The sequence below is a fragment of the Barbatula barbatula genome (assembly GCF_947034865.1).
Source record: "Barbatula barbatula genome assembly, chromosome: 6".
Taxonomy (NCBI): domain Eukaryota; kingdom Metazoa; phylum Chordata; class Actinopteri; order Cypriniformes; family Nemacheilidae; genus Barbatula; species Barbatula barbatula.
In genome coordinates this window covers 20695894-20719586 of record NC_136765.1, presented here as the reverse complement: position 1 = coordinate 20719586, position 23693 = coordinate 20695894, and the positions used below count along the sequence as shown (strand labels likewise).

At 38.2% G+C, this 23693-nt stretch overlaps 1 protein-coding gene across 1 annotated transcript; it reads left to right on the top strand.

Moving 5' to 3' along the window:
• Positions 1-3064: 3064 nt before the first annotated feature.
• LOC306895823 (protein phosphatase 1 regulatory subunit 37) lies at positions 3065-12296 on the top strand (the record flags this gene model as incomplete). The annotated part of the gene is made up of 8 exons (XM_079459363.1): positions 3065-3116; positions 4866-4966; positions 5119-5238; positions 5847-5994; positions 8618-8773; positions 8873-8985; positions 11859-12000; positions 12118-12296. 8 exons carry the CDS (start codon positions 3065-3067, stop codon positions 12294-12296), a joined length of 1011 nt encoding a protein of 336 aa, XP_079315489.1.
• Between the last annotated feature and the right edge of the window lie 11397 nt (positions 12297-23693).

Here is a 23693-nt window from a genome sequence, read left to right as displayed (position 1 = left end):
TACATTAAACACACTCTCTGCATTATCTCGCCGCTAATGAACCCGACTGCGTTTGAAAGAAATGTAGGTGGTCCCACTAAAAGAGTGAAATATGTATTAAGGAGCTGCTAAAAGGAAGGATATTTAGTTAAGGACGACATGTGAATTTCTAATAAGCGAATGCTAAATGGAATTCGCAGCTTAAAGAGCATATTTATCAAATTAGGTAGGTTTTTTTCAGGCAGGACGGTCCCTGGAGGATGACTGTTGAAAACTATTTAAAGCTTTTTTTTGTGCCTGCAGGCTTTCTCCTTTCTTTGAATTTTTTAAGTGGGTAATACAGTTTTGCTTTTGGATAGTCTTTACAGAAGTGGTAAACAAACAAAGCCTTGCGTGAAGAACCCCAGTTCCCCATAGTTCAACACAGGCTAAATGCTTATATATGCTATCATTATTATCATGCTTTCCTGTAGCTCAGTGGTTAGAGCATGTGGCTAGTTATGCCAAGGTAATAGGTTAGATCCCAGGGATTGCACATAGAAAAAAATGTGTAGTATAATACAATCCAAGTCGCTTTGGATAATTAGGAATTGTTCCTCTTTTCTTTGTTTAGGGTTGTAAGCTCCGTTTTAGAGTTTCCCTTTGCAAGGTTAACGTGTCCACTCTGGTTTTTCAGTCTTGGAAAACACAGAAAGTTCTTGATACAAGTTATTATCCCAGGGGCTTGTAAATGTAATGTTTGTTGAGGAAGTGTCATCACTATTGAAGTGCAAATCCTAGCGGTCGTGCTGGCAATCGTTGTAACAGGAAGTAACAAAGAAGAGAAAAGACTTAGAGAAGTGCCCGTACAGTAGGAGTGCTTGTCTCAGAAGCCCCATCAAACAATTCAGCATTTCACACTTCCCTGCAGGATAAAGCGAAGATTCTGTGAGAAGCTCGTATTTTAGATTGAACCGTCCTCCCATAAGATATATTCAGCGCCGCTGTGCTCCCTTTAAACATCTATGCTCACAACCTCTGCTTACTTCAGAGCGTTCAACATTCATCAGAAAGCCACACAGTGTCTGAAATAACCATCCTCCCCCCAATATAGAGTACAATTTTGAACTTTAAGATTTTTAATCTTTAATGCCCATTGCACCCTTTAGACTTAATGGGTATGCAATGATCTCTTTCTTTAGTGCACGAAATGGGCATGTTTATTCCTTCCCCAGCTGTCTGGAGATGCAATGTTGAAGTCACTGTCCATGTAGCCAATCACATGTTTGTTTGGGCTATTTATAATTTCCTGTGACATCCACCAACCAAATTACTCTATTAAAGCAAGGGAGGCAGAGTGACAATGTACTAATTTAAAAAAAATTATAATAATAAAAATTGTGTACGTTTTCGTTTTGTTAATGATAAATTAAGTTATTAATTTTGTCTATGCTCTTTCCAGACACTGCAGGTTTAATTGCTAATTGTTAACTGGGAATGAATATATTTGCATATTAATGAGATCGCAATTTACATTTTTAATTTGCTGCCTTCAAAGGGTGTGAGATAAAAGGTCGTGTTATTTTAAATAATTTATCCTTTATTGCAGAAAAGATGCTGAAAGGAAAATGCGCGGGTGATTTTAATCCCTGAGAGCTTTTACTGTATAAAATGGTTGGAAATCATTTTTTCAACTAATTAAATGAGGAAAAAAGGAGAAATATAGGCTCTCAAACAGGCAAATACAAAGCCACCCAGACTGCTGGAGTTGGTCTCCAGGAGTCTTTGAATGAAAAATGGCAAATGCACTTGAGATGGTGCCTGTGGAAGTCAAGTTTATAAGCTGTGTCCCGTTCTGCCTGGAGGAAGCAAAGCTCTCTTTTTATCACTTCATTTTGTCCTCTCCCACCTGACACATCAATACATTTCGTACTTTGTCATTTCATTTTCCTCAATACACAGCCCAGAACATTGCTTAGCTGCGAAGGGCTTCAGAAGTTTCCACATTTATTAAGATGGAAAACATCAAACACAAAAAGAATAGAGGTACAAATCCATGGCCCTAAGTCATCCTCGTCGACGCGTTTCTTTCCGAATAACATTAAGATGGCGAGAGTGTTCGCACATTGAAATGCTTAATTTGTTTTGCTCGAAAAACAAAATCCCATATGACGTCCTGTTCATGTTTACAGCAGGTTGACTGAGGGACTTCATCAGTCCGTTACTTGATAGATGCTAACTGCCATCTGCTAGCTACAGTCTAGCGGCTAGATTGCCAGATTGAGCTGAAATGATCTTTGCTGTGACGTTCTTGAAAATCAACACAAACCGTTGGTTGTCACTTTGAAAAACGAAGTGTTATGGTTTGTTTAAGGTATATTGGTAGGCTGACAAATGACATCAAATGGACCATGTCAATGTTATATACAATTATACAAAATTATAAGTTGTTTATAAGTTTCTCTAATAGACAGCTGAAGGCATCGCTACACCTAATGACCTCCATTACTCAAGGAAGGGGCCATTGAGGTTATTGTGAGCCCCCCTAGAAATGAGGGCCTCTAGAAATAGAACATCTGGTAGTATAGAAAAAACGAATTTGGCTTTTGCTTGACATTTTCACACTTTAACAAGTGTTAAATGCTGAAGTGAATTAGTTTACAATAAAATCAGTGATTATTGATATTATAGAGGATGTAAGGTTCGGACGGCAGGGTCCCTGCATACATTGTGACCCCACCTGCCAGCCATAAAAATGACTGAGTGTACCGTTCATACACAATAGCTACTCTCTGCAATATTTTATTTCATACAGGAGGAGTCTTATTTGCAATGTTCACTGAATAGAGACCATTCCGACGAGTGTTTTGACACTTTAACGTCAATGAAACAGACAGTGATGTTCTCACTTAGAAAGATCTGGTTAAATGAAATCTGTGTGAGCTGTCATAAACACGAGAGAAATTCATAATTCACTTCCAGTGTGAATATGGCGTAACTGGAATTGACTGGAATTCATTTATTTACCTACCAGCTTGTGTGTATGTTGGTTTTGATCTTGATTTACAAAGCCTTCTCTTTTTCTCTCTCTCCCTCTTTCTTTGAAATGCAGGAAATAACCTGTGTTACTGACAGAGCCAGGTGCCTTGACCTATCTGGTAAGAACATTAATTCCCAATTATTTGGTTACTTTAATTCCCCTAGAGCAGCTCAACGGCATCAGCGAAATACATAATGCTATAATTTGACATGATGTGGTGACTGGTTTTTCTTTCACTCGTTCTGGTATTCAAGCTTTCCTCGTCTTTCCATTAGCACACTTAGGGTGTCACCAGTCTGAGCTTGTGTACAAACCTTAAACAACGTTGTGCAGCCCTTTCAAGTTGAGACATGTTTTGTTTTTAAATTTGTAGACTTACACAACTCTGGCGGGAGACGATAACCAACAATGATCAGTTTTTTTAATCGTTTTCTGTGCTTATAAAACTTTGGTAAATTGCCATTTTGTGCTGTACTGAAATGAGTAATGTGCAAAAAGTTTTATATGGTATTCATATAGTTTATAGAATTAAGGTGTACCTATAAATGGTTTTATCAGATCCAACTTGTAAAAAACTTGTAAAACACTGACTGACACACTCAAGATCCAGTAAAACTCAAGCAAAACACAATTTATCTTAACATTGAGTTGGGGGGTAATGTTATTGCTATTTAAAAAAAGCTAATCAACTAAGGTAAGATTGAATAAACACACAAGAGATTTGTATTTTAACTAATGACCTTTTTTACGAATGCAATTCCGATGTCTCGGCTTTGACTTGGTTTGATTCTACAAATTAAAGTAAAGAAGAAAGAAAATTATAAATAGCCTAGATCTGCAGATGAGGTTTAAAACTAAACCAGGTAAATTATATTTTTTCAATCTTTAAAGAATTTTTCCGAAATTAGTAGTTTTTTGTACAGAAACCACTATATATTTGTATATTTGTTTTTTGGGTGTAATATAAACACTGACAACATGTTTGGATCTTGTAGATCGTCGAAAGATCTATTTCCTGTTTCCAATTTATTTACTTGTGTGGGTTTTTTAGGCAGATTTTGTGTATTCACGGTCTAGAAAGACGCGTCTTAAATTTAGTAATCCCCGAAGTGTGGATCGAACCAGCCACAAGCATACTTTTCGTAGCTACCGCACTTTGATAAGATCAGAACTTTGACAAGCATGTTAATTGAAATGTACATTGCGATGCTGAAGGGCATTCGTTTGGGATTAAACCGCTGTCCCTTTGATGACTGGAACAGCGGTTATTGATACCAGCGAGAGCGAGATTGCAGCTCGGGTCAGCATGTTCGGGCTTTCCGCGCCCTGTCACGCACTGATGACATCTAACTCCCAGTCTCGGTGTCATTATCTACACATGGCAGAGGGGATTAGAAAAATGGGATTTCTGATCCCCCTTCCTATGGTATAGTTAAGTGATTATTGTTAAAAAAATTACAAATGATTATGCTAATGATGAATAAATTATTATCTCCCCAACATGCAGCCTTGAGCGATCTGGCATCCCCCCGACCAGGAAGATAAGAGTTTATGAGGGGAAGGGGGGCTCCGCAACGCGTATCTAATATAGACGGACTGCTGTGGCCATCAAAGTATTTCTCAGGGCTTTGTTTAAAAGTCATCTGTTCCTGCATAATCAGAGGCGCTTTGATTGTCTCCTCCTTAGAAGGGAGGGGATGGCATCATGTGTCTAATATGTCTGGCTATGGAGGAGAGGCGTTTTGCTGCTCAAGCTTGATGCTGTTTTACCCGGCACTGTGTTGAGGCAAAAGTATGCTGGCACTCGGTCGAGTGAGAGGCACCCAAGGTGTAAAAAGAAGTATCCTCATTTTGATTGCTTTTCCAGGTGAGCGGTTAGATTATTGCTCCTGTGAGTCTCTCGAAGAGATCCTGAAATCAGTGCAATTTGATTTTATCAGTCTGCGGGGGGCCGAGCTGGAGGAAAATGTAAGTGTGATGAACATTTTGAACATAAACATCATCAAAAAGAGTTAAACCTTACTGTCATTATTTGTAATGAATCATAACATATATGTCCATAAATGTTTTAATGTCAAGCTTCTTTTATATATTAATATTGATTTAATATATTTCTCAAGGGAGCGTCGTCTTTGCTGGATATGTTTTTGTACTATGAATCTGCTACACATCTTGATGTGTCCTCGAATTCAGGCATGGGGTTCTCGGGTTGGCTGTCACTGTCACACCTTCTCAAAAAGGTAGAGTCTGAATATTTCCACACCGCATATATAATCCCACTGCCCAATGGGGCATATGTATTTCAGTTAGAATACATTATCTGCCCTTTTTTGTTTTTTTTTACTAGCAAGAGCATCATCGAGTACAAACCAATATTTCATAGTGCTATTCAGATGGAATTATCAAGCATCAAAGATAAAAATGTCCACACTTTCATTTTAATAGACATGATTACCGTCCGCATAAATTCCTGACAATATATGTTCATTTAATAAGAACTCTAGATGAAAGACAGCATCGCCCCACGGTGAAAAGTACTTCAATAGTAAAACCAAAAGCACGCTCTCAGGCGGTATTATACGAGATCAATCAAAATCTCCCAAGAAAGGGAAAGAAGAAAAAATCTGGACACTTTTGAAGTGCTGGACTCAAGGATGAAACTCGAGAATGGCCCGCAGATCTCTGGGAACCCCGCGTCAGGATTGTTTTCCCGTTTTGACGTTTCTCCTTTTTAGACAGGGCGGTTTTTGATGAGACAGCGAGGACAGTCCGCACTGAGGGCGGATTGGGGCCTCTGTCTCACTCTCTCTTTCTATGTCTCTGATGGCTTGCTGTCTGGTCTCTTCAGAGCGGATGCCTGTGGAGGCTGGATGCTTGCAACATGCCCATGGTGGACTATGCGGCACAGGCCTTGTCAAAAGCCCTTCTCACCACCCGGCTGACAGTGCTACACCTTGAAAACTCCCGCCTCAGTGGCAAACCTCTCTTCACACTTGGTATGCCCAGCACACAGCACCCACTCCAAGTGCATGCAAGTTAACACTGGAAGAAAGTTTGGGTGCTCGCGGCCAGAGATGACCCGGTGCTGTGAAATGCTAATGATGTAAACAGATGCATTGTGGGCAATAGGGTTGACTGCATAGCTCACTTCTTTTTTTTCTGAGGTTGCTATCGAAAGTCCAGTTTATGAAAATTACAGCTCCCTTTGAAGTACTGCGGTGGCTGAGATTTTGTCATGTTTTTGCTTCTTTGCTGAAGGAGTTTTGTCCGTTTTTTTGTCCGTAAACAACATGGGGAATTCCATGCAAGGGGGTAATAATGCAATAATGCTGTATTATGTTAGGTCTTTATACACCTCTGAAAACATAGTTATGTACAGAATAATAAATTGCATTTCTGTCAATAGATTCTTCCAAAAATTATACACTGGGCCTTTAACCTTTAAATTCCAGCAAATATAAATTTGTCTGGTCACCCTAACAATATATACAGATTTAAACAATGTTGGAGCATTCGACAGCTATACCTGTAATTGCTTGGTCGTCAAACACATTAGGTCTGTGCTTTACATTTATTTTATATACTCCATTCAAGGAATAGTTCGCCCAAAAAATCTGTCGTCATTTATTCATGCTATCAACTCTCAACATGTATGACTTTCTTTCTTCTGTGAAAGACATTTTGAGAAATGTCTTGGTGGCTTTGTGTCCATACAATGGAAGTCAATGGAGGTCAGTGTTGAACATTCTTCAAAATATCTGCTTTTGTGTTCTTCAGAAGAAAGAAAGTCATACAGGATTGGAATTACATGAGGGTATGTAACTGTTGAAAGAATTATCATTTCTGAGTGAACTATTTGGCCAAATGTTTTTCACAGTGACATTTTGTTTAGTCTACACAAAAACAAATCTGTACAAACAGGGCACAATATACTGTATTAATATGAAGGAATTGTCCATCTTCATTTTCTTATAGTTGTTTTACCTTTATTTTACATTCTGCACTGCATTAAATTACATTTTGGCATGAACGGAAATGTCCGTAAAACAAAGGGAAAATATACTGTTTTTTCACGCAATATATTTTTTTGCAGTAGTGCAGTGCAAACTTTCCCACAGCATACGTAAGTATTTTAACTCCTGGCAGAATTTTGAAACCTCCATCATGCCAGCACAACATAGCTTCCCTAAGGCCATGTTATCCTCAAAAATCACACCTAATGCTCACAAGGATTTTATTTTTTTAACAATTTAAAAAGAAGTGCTAGTTGTCTCACTTACTCTAGTGTGAATACTGCAATATGCCAGTCCTAAAATACAGATAGCATGTGTTTGAAAAAAGCGTTCTCCATGAGCGGCCTCGGCCAGCAGGAACAGATGAAGCAGGACAAGGGGAGGGGTGGCAGATTTTGGCCCAGTGACCTTAACAGCCAGACCGGGCTTGGATTAGATGTCCTAATCTTCTTCCTGTCACTTTACACATTGCTGCACCGATCCGCTCAGGACATTTCGGCCAGCTCACTGTGAGACTGAGCTCTATCATGGCGTTGTAATGCTTGCCTTCTAAAATAGGATACATCATTTTGAAGTTATTTGATCATCCTTCGAAAATGTGAAGGATGCTGTTATTAAAACATGTGTAAGCATAGACGGATGTAAAAAATATATAGCCAAACGTAAAGGTGTAAGAAATGTAATAATGCGCATTTCAAGTAATGTGCATTATGTTGACAAATATAACTTTTTGAGTATAGACCATAAATTCCTCAATTACTGTACTTTCGTTATGAAAGAAATGTACTTGCATTGGTTTTGTGCCAATAAGTAAATAGGCACCACCATTGTTGAGTTACCAACATTCATCAAAATATCTTCTTTCATGTTCTGGGAAAAAGATGTTCTGGAAAAAGAAAGACAGAGACAAAGTAAAAACCAAAAAAGATGTTATAAACATGGACCATTAGCAGAAGTGAAATGACCTTAAATAAGATGGAGAAGTGTGGTACATCTTGCGTCTTCACGGCTCTGTCTCTTTAAGTGGCATGTGGATCCATTTGATATTTCGGGGCCACTCGGCTGCCCCCCTCATTCCTCTCAGCGGGACGCCCAGCTTCTGATCATTGCTATTGATCGGTGGAGCCCTGATTGCGGGACTCGCCAGCTCGCACAGTGGAGTCCCTCCGATCAATTCAACGATCCCCCCATTTGGTTCCTACTGTGTATGATGACAATGTTGGCATTCCGCATGCAACCGAAAGGGTCTGATCAAATCTGCCACATTGATTCGGACAGACGGCTCTGTGAGGCCACAGACAAAAAGCCTATGAATGCTTCTCTGGCCCTAACAGGGACACATAATGATGTTGACTATTATAATGATGGCCATGATAATCACAGCGATGTAAATAAAAAGAATAATGGAGTTAGACCTTCGAAACCTCCAAGTTGTCAATGTGAGCTTTTGTTGTGATTTAGAAGAACTGCTGTGGGCTCTTACGTTCTGCTTGTCTACTTTCTTTTTATCCTAGAATATTAGCATGCACTATAGCGTAGTTATGTGGCACAAAGACATCTTGGACATTGACAAAACACAGTTTTTATTTCTCAATTCTTCCTTTAGTCGGTGCTCTCAAAAGGAACGGCACTTTGCAGGAGCTTTACTTAGGTGAAAACAACTTCAACAGCTACCAGGACTCCATGCAACTTGGTGACCTGCTCAAATTCAACAGCACTCTCAAAACCTTGGACCTAAGCAACAATTCTACATCGGATTCAGGTATGAACGTTCTGTTTGAGAAAATATTGCGTGCTTTTTGGTCAAATTATAATTTTTTGGAGCATATGCATAGTCGTATATACAGTATCTCCTCTTCAGGACTGGAGGAGATTTGCGACGGTTTGAGCTTTCAGAAAACCGGTTTGAGAACGCTGACACTGAGTAACAATCAAATCACTCATCTTGGCGTGAGCCATCTACAGAACGTTCTGGTGAGATTTTTCTCTCAGGCAAGATAATAGATATACAATTTTAATCATTACAACAGCACTTTTGAAGTGCGATTTAAAAAAAGCAGTGTAAGTTAAAAAAGGATCACCAACACATCTAGAAGATTATGCCACAGCTGTACTCTTCATAATTCTCACAAACACTCTCGCGCTGTGTTTTATTTAAAAGAAAACGTTGCACATACCAGTAAACACAACAAGTTTCTTTTTTTCTAGTTTTATATTCATTCCTATCGTACTTAAATGCTGCTTACATTAAATACGAGCTGTGACACTACATGTAGCCCCTGCTTGGCTGCGCAGAGGAAGTACCCAGCCCGTCAACGCGACAGCGGCTGCATGTATCTCTCTTTTGAGACGACAGAGTTTGACACACACAGAGAAAAAAAGAGAGAACAAAAGGAAATGGCTTGTCTCATCTTCACTAGAAAGCTCATCTCTAATCCTTAATAATATCTATTACTCTTCAGCGGCTCTGATTGTCAGAATAAACTGTACCTTTTTGGCATGTGAATGGCGATTCAAATCAAAAGCTACAAATTAAAGGCCCGCTTTCTCTTCTCGCGGCCTTTGGCGCGTTCACAGAGAATTCATGCAGGCCAAAAATAAAGCCTGCTTATTCCATTTTGCCTGTACAAAATGGGAACAGTTTGATTAAATAATAGATATGTGTTTAGAGAGGTTTTTTATGTGGTCTGTCATTAAGAAGGATAAGTAGACATCTATGCGGCCATAATGAATATAATTAGTCCAATGGCTGGTCGTGTCGAATATGACACAGGAAGGGTTGTTATTAACCTTTCGTTCTTTTTTTCCCCCTGGGGTTTCTTTAAAGGCAGAAGAGGAGAGAGAGCGGATAAATGGGTTATTTGGGCAGACACACAAGTCTCTGATGTCAGAGGAACATAATTAAATCACAATGTTATCTGCAGTTTTCAGTCGATCCGTGTCTGGCCAATCGGAATTTAGGTGACTGAGGCGGTTGGTTCTTTCAGGTTGTCAGTATGATTCTGCTGCATTAAACGCACAGCATTTGTTAATATTTGAATGGAAGTTTGTGTTAAATGTAGATTTTTTAATACATAGAAACTGTATTCATTTGATGTTATTAATACATTTACATTTGGCAGATTCTTTTATCCAAAGCAACTAAGGCTTTCAATCATCTATACTATTTTATCAGAGTGCTATCTGGGATTGAGCCCATGATCTTTGCACTACCAAGTAAGCTATGTTAATTTTTTTTATTTAATAAAATAGGATTTAACTAGTTTTAAATAGTTTAGTATCATTGTATCATTATAGATGTTTTACATTTATAGAGTGTTAAACTCTGTTGTAGTATTCCCATATTTAACTTCTACTAATGAGTGTAGGGGAGTTTAGAAATCTACTACTGATCCCTCAAGTGTCGTAAGATAAGTAGTAGAAGTAGTAATTAGTGTCAAGTACACAGAGTGCTGTTGTTACAACGCTCTCCACCACTGGGCTAACAGAAAACATAAACAGTCTACACTTTGTGTGAATTTATTTATTTAGCGCTTTTTTTGTACCGTTGCTTACACTCGTATTTAATGTAGTAAAAAAGTTTTTTTCAGTACGATGTACAATGATGAAACTTATCCGAGGTCTGGAAGGAAGTCTGTAATCGGACATTTCTATTCATATTACTATAGTACTGTAAAGTGTTTATATGCAAAAACTGTTTATTCATTGTGTTAGTTAGCTGATTTTTGTGTTATTATTACCTAATAAAAAACAACTGCAGAGGGATTTAATTAATTGGAACTTTTTTGCAATTGAAAAATCTGTTTTCGCAAATGAACTCTTCTATATAAATGTATTTGGGAAGTATATTAAGTATATTGAGATATTTTTTGGATTCCCAAGGAACAAGAACATTTTGAGTTTAAACTAAATATATACTAAAACAAAATATATAGTTTTATAGTCGGAAATTGTATAGTGTAAGTCGTTTCAGATAACGTTGTCTGCTCTAAATGTAACATTTAACATCACATATAACAATAAAAAATTACTTTTGTGTGTGGATTTTAACATGCTTAAATGTTGCATTGACGCAATGAACTACGACTTGATTTCTGGACTTGTTTTCGTCTGCGTTTTATTTAATGCACAGGACTAAGTAAGAATAATGAGTGTGGGGAGCTGGCATGATGTTAGTTCTGTTATATGTTTTTTATGTTTGAAAGTTAATGAAACTCTATAATTTACAATAGATTTATTTTAATTTTTACTAAAACATAGATGTACATTATTGCTTATGGATTTATACCTTGTTACACAATATTACACTGTTACACTTGACTTGACCTATGGAGAGTCCCATGAAAAAGTGCATTACAATATTGATGTTACGTCTGTACCAAATTTTGAATTGGTTAAAATTTTATTTTAAAGGTTGCCTTAGCATGCTTGAGTGGTGCATTGACCCCAATGAACTGCGAGTTGATCCCTGGACTTTTTTAGTCGTATGTGTTTTATTTTTGTCATTTAAAGCACAGGACTAAATGAGAATAATGAGTGTGGCTAGCTGACATGATGTACGTTCTGTTATGCAACATGGCTCTTCCCTCATGTGCGCCTCTATCCCTGCTTTTTATACGGCTGCTAATCGTGCTTCATAAATGACACGGCTAATATGCTCTGGAGAGTCAATCTATTGCCACGCTGGCACGCGTGACACTTAAAGCTCTCAAAGTGACACAAAATCACCGTCCACAATGGGATTCAAATGCACAGAAAAATAGACACTTTCGAATTATACAAAGTAATTTGAAAACATCCTCAATAGTGCGCGTTTTCTTAAACATCCTGTTTTTGTCTTTTTTCAGCCTTGCTTAAAAACGCTCGAAACATTAAACCTTGGCAAAAACAAACTTGAGAACAGAGGCATTCACACGTTAAAAGAGTCCCTCATGATCAATCGCTCTTTATTGCAACTTGGCTTATCATCTACAGGAATAACATGCGAGGGTAGGATTTCTGTTATTGCTTTTCTACCTCTTTGGCTGCTTTTCTAGATTCATCCTTTTTTTCATATACATTTCTATTGCTTTATAATTAAGCCTGTGTTTTTACCCATCATGCAAGGTGCTGTGACTTTGGCTGAGATCCTTGCTGAAAACCTACAGATCCAGCGTCTGGACATACGACACAACCACGTGCTCGCCGGGGGGCTTATGGCTCTGTCGCTGGCCCTGAAGATCAACCATTCACTTATAAGACTGGACCTGGACCAGCTCCTAAAAGAAGAGAAGGTCAGATGTTAGCAGTGATGTCATCACTGTTTGTAATTCTGTTCTGGATGCAGATCATATTTACTGTAGTTATAGAAACCATCAATTAGATGTCACAAGGGGGTTAGCATATAAGTTCCACAAAAAACCCTGCTGAGAAAACAAGTCAAAGTTGGTTTGCTGGTCTTAGTTGGTTTAAACGGGATCTCTTAGGCTGGCCAGGCTGGTTCAACTAGTTTCCACGATTTGTCTCTGATCTCAGAGCTGCCGCTTGACACAAAAAGTTGATAGTCCTGGAAAAATGATGCTCAACTTAAAAATATGATAAACTGCAAGATTTAACTTACCATCTGTTTGTCATGATTTTATCTCCTCTATCGTATTTGCATATTAAAGCATTAATTTAAATATGTAGGGATAGGAATACACTCTTCAAAACGAATTGTAAAGCTCCTCTCGCTCGTTTTATTTTTATTCCAGTCATTTGTTTTGATTTTGATGTTTTCCGCCCGTCAATCATTTACGTCTTCAAAATATAGTTTCATCGCTAAACGGCCGGAAAACGCGCCATCTGTCTTAAACGCGTATAAATGTGTCATATTTAGGCTCGGCTGAAGCGGAGGACAATGTTATTAACATTTTCACCGTGATAGATTACAGCAGGGTGGTATTTAACAGATTGAGAATGAGACATTTCACTGTGGCGGTACAAGAACACACGCTGCTGAGATTTGTCTGGGCCGGGCACGACGTGGCAGAACGAGGGACGATTGTATTAAAAAGCAAATCTTTCCATCAGAAAACAGCGGGTGGTCAGATCAAGTGTTCTGATTCAGTTTCGTCAAATTCCCCGGGTCTGAGAAAAGCGAGAATTTCATTCCTCAAAAGAAAAGTGCGTGCGAGCATGTGCGTGTGGCTTTATTCTGCATGCGCATATTTAAGCGGCAGGAATGTGGCAGGAGGGAATGTTGGTCCTTGGGTCTTTGTTTATGGCGCAGGTCTGTTAAAATGCGTCTCTATTTGATCACTGGCCTGTTTGGTGTTAATTATTAATTTTTGACTGATGTTAAATATCGGAAAGCATTTCATTCATGTTTATAGCAAGGTTATAGTTATTTCTCTTTACATGAACAATTCATGAAAGGAAAGAAAGGTGGCATTGAGATTAAATGTAGAAAAAATGACATTTGAATAAATCTCCTGTGCCTGTTCGAGAGTTTCATCTTAAAATATGCAAGACAACTGCCAACATACTGTATGCAGAGATTTTTGGATGATCTCAGACCAAAAAAGTTTAACAATGGTTCCAATTCCAATCCATATTAAACTAATCATTCTATATCCCACAAAATATGCCTCTCAGAATGTAATGCTAGTTAAAGGATAGTTCACCCCAAAACAATTTGAGAATCTGTAATCATATATTCATCATCATTCGAAAAAAGTCTCAGTGGTTTTGTGTCCATACAGCGGAAGTCAATGGAAGCCAGTGTTGTTTGGTTATCAAATGGGAAAAAGTCATACAGGTTTGGAACAACATACGAGTGAGTAAATTATGAAATAATTTATATTTTTGGTTGAACTATCCCTTTGAGAATGAGATTATTTTCATTTTTGTATAGTTTGCCACTGTTGCTTACTACTGTAATGTTATCTTGTCTAATTTACAACAATTCAAATCAAACAATTCCCCTTGCTGTTTGCTCAGAATCACTGTTGTGGTGCAGGGCACGTTGAGGATGTTATGATGTGCCTCATAAAGCGTCATTAATGATGCAGGTGGGGCTGCAGAGGGGCAGGTGGTCTTGTGGGACAGACTCCAAGTGGAACTAAGAGTTGGTTAGTGTTTGTGGTCGGTCATGGTGTCTGACTCTATGATGGCTGGAGTTGAGTGAGTGAACAGACAGAGAGCAGGTTCATGCTCATGGGACCTCTTGATGAGCTGAACACACACAGCTCGGTTTCTCGACTTGTTGATACAGTTGTTTGTATTTTTCCAGCTTTTCATTTCTTTCCAGACTCATTAGCTCAGTTCCAAAGCTTAGATTTTGCCTACAAATGTCTCTGCCTTCTAAGGCAAGTGTCTAATTTGAAACATTGTGTACAGTACATAAGCAGCAGCTTCATTATACGTTAGTATGCCGCCACCAAGCTTAAATGCTGCCAACACTTTCAAGGTACAGTTCACCCCCAAAAAGACAAATTCTTGCATTATGTATTCATCCTCATGGCATTCAAAACTGTTTACAATGCTTTCTTGTGTGGAACACAAAAGAAGATATTCGAGACTTGTGTTGTGTCCATAAAATGGAAGTCATGAGGGGCCGACGTTGTTTGGTTACCAACATTCTTCAAAATATCTTACAGGTTTTGAATGACATTAGGGAGAGTTGATGATGACAGAATTTTCAGAATTATCAGAATATCAGAATACATAACTGTTTAACAAGTTGGCTAATTCAATCTTACTTACTAAAATAATAAAAAAATTGTGCTATATAAAATATTTGGTTGTTAATTAAGATAAACTATGTTCTATCAATACTTGTGTCACATCTGACATCATGCATTTAGTGAGCTTTTCTTTGTAATGCATTCTGGAATTGTCTTCTTCATAGGTAGGGTGATATCAGGCAAATTGAGCCATCAGGAAAAACGGCTTTACAAGGTTCGAGTGTCTTATCTCTTTAAAAGTTAACAGCCAATGACTGCAAAGAATTTCAAACTGACGCCATAACAGTACTTGACATTAAGCAAATTATTTTATTGGTGTGAGGTTGCTAAGGGGGTTGGGCAGTTCCTCAATTTCATACAGTGCCAGGAAAAAGTAAGGTGAGTGGCCTGACATATCCAATCTTACTTCTTAATAATAAGGTTGATAAATCGATAAAAAGGCACATTTAAAGAGAATGATTCATCACTCATGTCTTGATCATGTCTAAATGATCCAGGGCTGCGTTTCCCGATAACGTTGTCTCTTAGTGCACTACGAAAACTGTAAAGGTACACCTTGACTCCAGTAATGCCTTTTGCCTGTTTCCCGAATTTTACCTTAGGAGGTTAAATTTTTACGTCCCACATTACCAGGTGCTGTCCATTTTTTGTTCCTCCTTAAAGCATCCGCACACTTGGACCCCAAGCACTACCGTCACTTGCACATAGCCTGGTTTTTATTGAAATTATTCGTAATTGCGATGATAGTGTTTGTTATGCTTTTGACAGAAAATTCACAGAATAAAGAAAAGGGTTTGTTGAAGTGATAACTACGGTTGTTATACTTCTGTCAGCTGGCTTTCTGATTGGGTATTGTTGTGTTCCATGTGACTATCAACAGAGTTCTCGTGCGTTTGTCCTCAGAGTTTCCCCCACACATCAGGATTTCTGATCGTAAGCCGAAATTCTGGTGGTTACTTTTATTAAAATTATTTATATATTATATATATATATATTGTGTTATTGCATTACTCACTGAAAAAAGAAAGGGTGAAAGAGACATTTTGATATAGAAGTGATAGGTGTTGAAGTAAAGTACCCTTATATTAAACTTTATTATAGACAGCATGAAAAACAGAAAGGATCAGAAAGGAAAGAAGAGGGTCAGAACAGAACACAAAGGAGATAGAAACGATGTCTGCCAGCGATGCGGCAAAAATACAATCAATGTTAATCTGTTGCCAAAACACTCCTTGTTATTGTTAAAAATTTTTATGTATTTATTAATGATATTAATTTAAAGGTTTGAGTGTCTTAATTCTTCTCTTTGAAATTCTTTGCAGTCATTGGCCTTTAACTTTCAAACTGTTGCCATAACAATACTTGTTATTGTTAAAATTTTTCATGAAATGTATGTTTTATTGATTAAATTGATTTTATTAAATTGATGTAGTTAAAATTGATGTTCTAATGTAATTTAAATGCAAATGTTACTCTGTTACTTTATAAATTAAATATAAAAAAATTTTTTTTTAATTAATGCACATTTTCTTTAAACATCACGTAACAATGCTGTGCCACTTACTAGACCAGATCTCGCCTCAAAACTATATTTTTAACTACTCGATAATAATGTTTTGCTGTTTGACTGGCCCATTTTTGCTGATCAGCTGGCCCATTTTACCCGAACACTGCTATCTCAAAAAATGTGGGGCAGCAAATGTTTCAAAATCTGTAGGGCCTGAACAATTATATTTTATTACATCAATTCAACACAAAAACATTCAAAACATTCCTTATTTATCATAAGTACACTGTTAAATGTCATCCATGGGTTTTTTGTTAGTTTTCCAACTGATTATCCCAAAAGTGGCCCAATTTGCCTGATATCACCCTATATACATGTGACAGCATTCTTTGTAGCCTCTTAGTTAAATTACCGAACAGGAGCAACATGCTCCATATTTTCGTGATGCTTTCACAGATTCTTGTATCAACTTCACATGATAGCATGTTTAATATGCAATCCACAAGAAACATGGTGACAAGTTGAACTTTTTCTGTGACAGTGAGAACAGATGCAAGGAAACAGAATGCTGTGAGAACTATGATTAGGTCTAGCTTTGACAAACATATGTCACTTAAAGACTCTGACTCCTCTACTATATATGGCTGTCATTCTCTTGGCCGAAAATAGAATTTATTCATATAAGATTCTACATCTAATTTAAAGTCAGCATTGTGAGGGATGAATGTATGTTTGTGCATTTGCATGATGCTTTTACACAAAGCGAATTAAAGGAATTTTTCACTTTCAACATACATTTTCATGATAATTTACTCACTCCTGTTGTCATCCAAGATGTTTATGTTTTTTTTTCTTTAGTCGAAAAGAAATTAAGGTTTTTGATGAAAACATTCCTGGATTATTCTCCATATAGTGGAGTTCAATGGACTCCAAACGGTTGAAGGTCAAAATTACAGTTTCAGTGCAGCTTAAAAGGGATTTAAACGATACCAGACGATGAATAATTGGGTCTTATCTAGCAAAACGATCGGTTGAAAGTGAACATTAAGTGCAGTAAAAATAAAATATTTTAAAAAGAATCCACAAGTGGGTGCTTGAACTTGGGTCGCCCAAAGCACTGTATAGTACAGGATGTACTTTGTGATCTTGCCATTGTAAACAGCATGCTATATTACATGAGTTAGAGGAAATGTAAAAAAAATTTTAACCCATCTTTCTATGTTTTTGTGTACTCGATGTTTGTGGAAATATGTATTTTCAATACTTGGCTGAATGACCGACAACCGAAGTGCACAGCCTCATTTTCATTTTGTCAAATAAAATATTGCATCCACTCTGACTGAAGTCTTTAGCAGTGTTCACAAAGCCACAAAGCCATTCACTCTTAAAACCTCAAGAAACGTTTTAGAATTAGTAAAGCGCTACTAAAATACTCGCAAATATATTCTTCATTAACTTTTACCCCCGCGCCCATAAAACTTTAAGGTGGGATTATCTTCACGGTTTCGAAATAAACCTTCTGTCTCTTTGCGTTCGCAATCCAGGCGCAGTCCCGCTCATTTCCTGGTGTAGTTTTGGGGGCAAAACAGGCATATTTGCCAGCTGTGTAATTTACTGTGGCACTCATTTGCATTTTAAAGCATTAATTAGCCCCTCTGAGCACGAGAGAGGGAATAGTGTAATCATTGGACGTGCAGTCGCGGGGGACGAGTCTGTGTTTGGGTCCGGGGGTAGGCCCGAGAGCAGGAGTCTCTGGGTGCTCGTGTTGACCATGCGGCGCGTGCTTGTTGGCTTTGTGTTTTTTCTCCTCTTTTCCCTGCCGGAGGGCGGATGAGGAGGTTGCGCTGCTCAGTTTCCCATCTTTTTCCAGCCTCTTTGAAGTGTCACACACGATCTGTCTCCATGTCATCTTAATGGCTTTACTCTTCCCCATCAGTGCAGTCAGAGGTGCAACCAACAGTTTCACAGGAAGTAGAGCTTGTTGTTGTTTTTTCATCCTTTTTTTTCATTTGATGTGAAAAGGGGGGTGGGAGCTAAGGATTGTGGGTAGAGTGTTTGAAAAACAAACCAACGAATGGTCTTTATAGAAGTTTTGGTGCCAGCGTTTACGGCAGAAATGACATATGGACAGAAATTATGTGAAAACCTCAAATGAATCTAAAACACTTAAGAATGTTAAATGACATACAGTCGCTGAAAAAAATTTAAGAGGTCACTTTACAAATTTGTTTTAATTGACAATTTATAGGTATGTGTTAATTAAATCATCATTTATTGTTATATTGTTTGTGTTTGCATTTATTTATAGAAAATTAAAACAGGAGAAACTATATTATAACAGAAAAATGCTCTGTATTTTTTAGACCTCAATTACTGCAAAGAAAACAAGTTCATATTCACTTAACACTCAACTGTAATATTTGTATTGTAAAGTCAAGTTCTAAATCTTTTTTTTAGTCTTTCACATTCCTGTTGGATGACTTTGTCACTATTGAGGTTTGAACTTGTTGAAATTCAACAGACACTGGACTGCAATGGCCAAAATACATTTGCAAATCTTAAATATTCAACATGTTGAGGATTTACGATCAGAAATCCTGACGTGTGGGGGAAACGCACAAGAACATTGTTGATAGTCACATGGAACACAACAATACCCAATCAGAAAGCCAGCTGACAGAAGTATAACAACCGTAGTTATCACTTTAACAAACCCTTTTCTTTATTCTGTCAATTTTCTGTCAAAAGCATAACAAACACTATGTGCGGATGCTTTAAGGAGGAACAGAAAAAATAGGTCCAGAGGAGCTAGTGAAGCCAAAAGACTCTTTCGGGTGATAATGTCAGCAGATATTTTTTACAAAACAGTATTCAAATTATTTTTTAATTACTGTATTTAAGACATAAATACCACAATATTTGAGTTGTAATACAATTATATCTAGTGCTTTTCCACCTTAAATGCTTTTTAGACAATGCTGCTTGAGCAATTTCTCAACGATGAATAATATTTGATGATGAATAAAGGGTTATACGTACACATTTGTTTATATTGAACACATATATAATAAACAAAGCTTACAGTGCAACAATAAATAACTCACTCTGAAGTCTCGAGAGAATTTGCGAGATTTCCTGTGTTCACAGTCGGGACTCTTTGAAAACCGTTTGAAAATCTGTTGGTGTGCTGTCTTCGTCACATCACAGCGCACCACATAAGAGCAAAATTATTAAATCTTGGATTTTTTCTTTTCGTGATTGTGGTCTATCACCGTTTAAAACTCTTTTTAGATTTAAAAAGATCTTTTGGTGTGGCCCCAGCATTAGACTAAACACACCCCTACCCCCATCTTTTGCTTTTGTCAGCGCTCGGCTCGACTCATGTCCATCATGTGCACTGTGCACCTTACTGCTGATTGGCTACCAGTTTGTTTTGGTACCTGGCGCGACTTAATCCAGAAATCGAACACCTCGCCACACCTCAATGAAATAATAGATAAATACACAACCACGTGTTGATGAAATTTATTATTTTTTTGTAGTATTTTTGTAGTTTCATACAGTTTTCTTGATGCTTTTTCACATCCCAGTTTAATGTGCAGATAAGTGGTGCATTTGGGAAACATCGTAATTTTTGCAAATCTTTTACAGAGCACAGCTGTATATACTGATGCCATATAGCCGCAAATGCTATGACTATATAGACCGGTGCGGTAAATGGGCGGTAAAGTGGGAAACGCTTGCTCCATTGCTTATTTGTTGAGCTGTCTCAAGCGCCTTTGCCTGGAACACACCTGCTCACATTTTGATAGGAGCGGATGCTATCTTTCCCCTCCACTCCACTAGAAATGGCCCATTGGATGAGTTGGTCCATCAGAATTTCAGAATCTCCCTCTGGGCATGTTCTGAGTCACCAGTCACCCACGCTGAGGCTCATCTGAATAGCATGAAATCTGTGAGTCAGTGCCTTTATCAGAGGGCTTCAGCCACAAGAATCCTGCTTTTCCTTTTAAATAAAGCTTGCGGGGGCAAGTATATGAATGTGGACAATGTATTAGATCTTTATCTGAAGCAGTGGAAGGAGATGGTACATCCGTGGACCACTCGTAGTTCATAAAACGGACGTCTGATACAAAATCTGATTGGTGGACTTTATACATCTTATTTTTGCATTGTTGGCTGTATTTGGACAAATAAATCACTGCATTTTACTATATTTCTCAGGTTGGTGGAAATGATTTGTTTATCTTTTTAATCTCAAATATGTAAATGATGTGAGATCATTTGGATGAAAAAAACTCTGATCACACATCATTTTCCTGTATTTGTATAACAGTTTACTTACATTGCTACAATATTATAGTTATTTGCTCTTGCTGATCTGTTATGATGACACAATCTGTGGCATTTAGGATGAAACAGTTTTGGTTACCTGTATGTAAAACATGATTCTTGGCCAGAATAAGGTGCATTGTGGTCCAAAGGTAATGAATGCCATTTAGTTAAAAGTTTGGTGATGTCTGTCTCTTAAAGGGATACTTCATCCAAGAAACAAAATGTCCTCATGTTTTACTCACCCTCAAGGCACCCTGACTGAATATGACTTTCTTCTTGAAGAATAATGCAGTTATAATACCACATATAATTTTCTTCCAAGCTGTAGAATAGCAGTGAATGGGGGGCATTTTTTAAAGCTCCTAAAAGTTCATCCATCGATCTGGAACTGCTCTGCATGGCTCTGTGGTCTTAACAAAGGTCTTCTAAAGCGAATAAGTGCGTTATATATAGAGAAATATCCATATTGAAAATCGCTATTAGTGATAATGTTTAACCTCCATTATCCCTTGGACCAGAGGCTTGTATTTCTAGCAGATGAAGTAGATGAAAGCTCGCCTGCGTCATTTGCCAAAAAACAAGCCTCTGGTTCACTCGCTTAAACAAAACCATCGATTCACTTCAGAAGACGTTTCAGAAGAAGACCAGAGAGCCGTTCTTTGAGCAATGGATGCACTTTTTGGAGCAAAAAAAAGACTCCAATTCAGTCCCATACTACCGCTTGAAGAAAAAGGATACCTGGTATTACAGTAACTCCGACTGCATTATTCCTCAAGAAAGTCATATTCAGTTAGGACGCCTCAAAGGTGAATAAAACATGAGGAAATTTTGTTTTTTGGCTTAAGTATCCCTTAAAGGAGGACCCCCAGCTTCACCTTGTATACAAGTAACATGTTAGGGTTTACCCAAAAAAGAGTATTTACTCACCTTCATTGCATTTTAAACTTGTAATACATGTATTTTGAAGAACATTGGTAAACAAACAACCCTGTTCCCCATTGTTTAAATCTTTTTGGGATTAAGTATTTCGTTAATATCTGCATGCGGGTAGAAAGTCCTCTCTCTCTTTTACTCTCGCACACACACTAATCATCAGAGGTGAAGATGACCTGTAAAGACTGATAAGGAATCGATATGATTTTCTCAATATGCATTTAACACGCCTCTTAAATGTGTCCACTATAAACTCATTTGGTATATGGATATTTAATTGGTTTATACAGGTTAATTCAGGGAGCGTCACTTAAAAAACACATCAGAAATCAGGTTAGTGCATAGCATGGGTGTAGTCAGTTTACTGGTTAATGTTGTGTGTGTACTGTGGTTATATATAACCGTGTGGTGGGATGTGTCAATGACAAGCCACCATGACTGACGACAGGATTATGATTGGCTAATTTGTCTCGGTGCACTAAAAATAATTAACATCTGAAATTAACAACTCATGGCTTGTTACTCCTATCATTCAGCTTTCAGTGTTGTACTGGTCATTTGACAGCAGTGGTCCTATTATGTTTTTAATTAAATAAATATTATTATGAACAATATTGTTGGTGTCTTTTAAGGACATTTTTGGTTTAGTATTTATTTTCGGTGCTTTTGTAAGCAAAACTAGTTGAAAACCACTGGCCTTTGGCCTTTTCCAGAGACATTTAAGCTGTAAAGTTTCGGTGGTTAACAGTTTTCAAACTGTCTCTCTATGTGTAAGTGTTGCCTGTGTAGACCAAAGGATCCCTATGTTTGTCCTGTTGTCCCCGTGACTGAAATGTTGTGGCAATAGGGAGTGTGTATAAGGGGTGTTCATAGGGGTTTGGTGGGCAGGGCATTGCCTGTCCCCGTCCTTTCTGTCACACCGGCACAGGCTGCCTGGGCTCCATGGAGGGGAGATAATTGGATTTGTTGTCACCTCCAGTTGCTGCCAGGAGCGGGCGTCTGCTCCGGTTAGCGATGAAGACATCATCGTGACAGGGACCCTGGGAGAGGATCAGCTGGTGTGGTGGGCACCACTATTGATGATCCAGAACTGCCATGTCCAAGCGGGCAGTCGTAGGGCAGCTGTTTCTCCGCTCGTCCTTAGGCCAGGCCAGAGAGAACCAGAAGTGGGGGAGCGGGCACACGCTCATACCAAGTATGCCAAGGCACCAGATTCGGTCTCCGCGGAGAGGGAAAGAGAAAGGAGAGGTTGACCTCTGGCCGGGTAGAGCTAGATGTTGTGATTTTGGCCGTGCAGTGTGCACCATGGTTCCCGCGAAAGGGTTGTAGGCCCGTCCAGGCATTATGCCACAGTATAGACAAGCGTGGCGGACAACCAGGGATGGCACCTGCTTGGCGTGAGGTAATGACGGCTCACAGGTGAGCGGCCCCAGAGGTAATCAGTAATTAACTCTCAACCACTCCATCACTACGGCTTTGGGTCTGAACCGAGTAGCGTTGCCACGTCCTACAGACAATAATGCCCTCCAAACACTCCTTTCACTTGCTGGTAACATCTGCAAAACTCAGTCTAGAAAACAAAAAGTTGACATGAAATCTATTCTAACCACATTTACTTAAAGGGATAAATCAACCAAAAATTACAATTCTGTCATCATTTACTCACCCTCTTGTCATTTCACACAGATATGACTTTCTTTCTTCTGCAAAAGAACACAGAAGATATTATGAAGAATGTGGTAGCCGAACACTGTCTGCATTGGTTTTGTGTCCATACAATAGAAGTCAATGCGTACCGTCGTTTGTTGGTTACTAACATACTTCAAAATATCTTCTTTTTGGTTCTGAGGAAGAAAGGAAGTTATACAGGTTTGAAATTACAATTTTCATCTGTGGATGAACTATCACTTTAATGTGCATGTATGTCTTTCCTGTTGCTCACTGGATAAAAGCGTCTGCCGAATGCATAAATGTAAGTGTTTTATTGATGCACATTATTAAAATATCTGAATAATATCTAAATTTAACACCTTTTCTTTTAGTAAATGTTACCAAGACACTTTTGAACCCCTCCTACCACCTGGCATAGACACCACTGCCAGCTAGCTCCACTGGTTGACTTCGATATAGACCGCAAACTTCTAAAGATTATAAAGACTATATAATTCAGAAAATACCAGTGTCATTTCGTTTTAAATCTA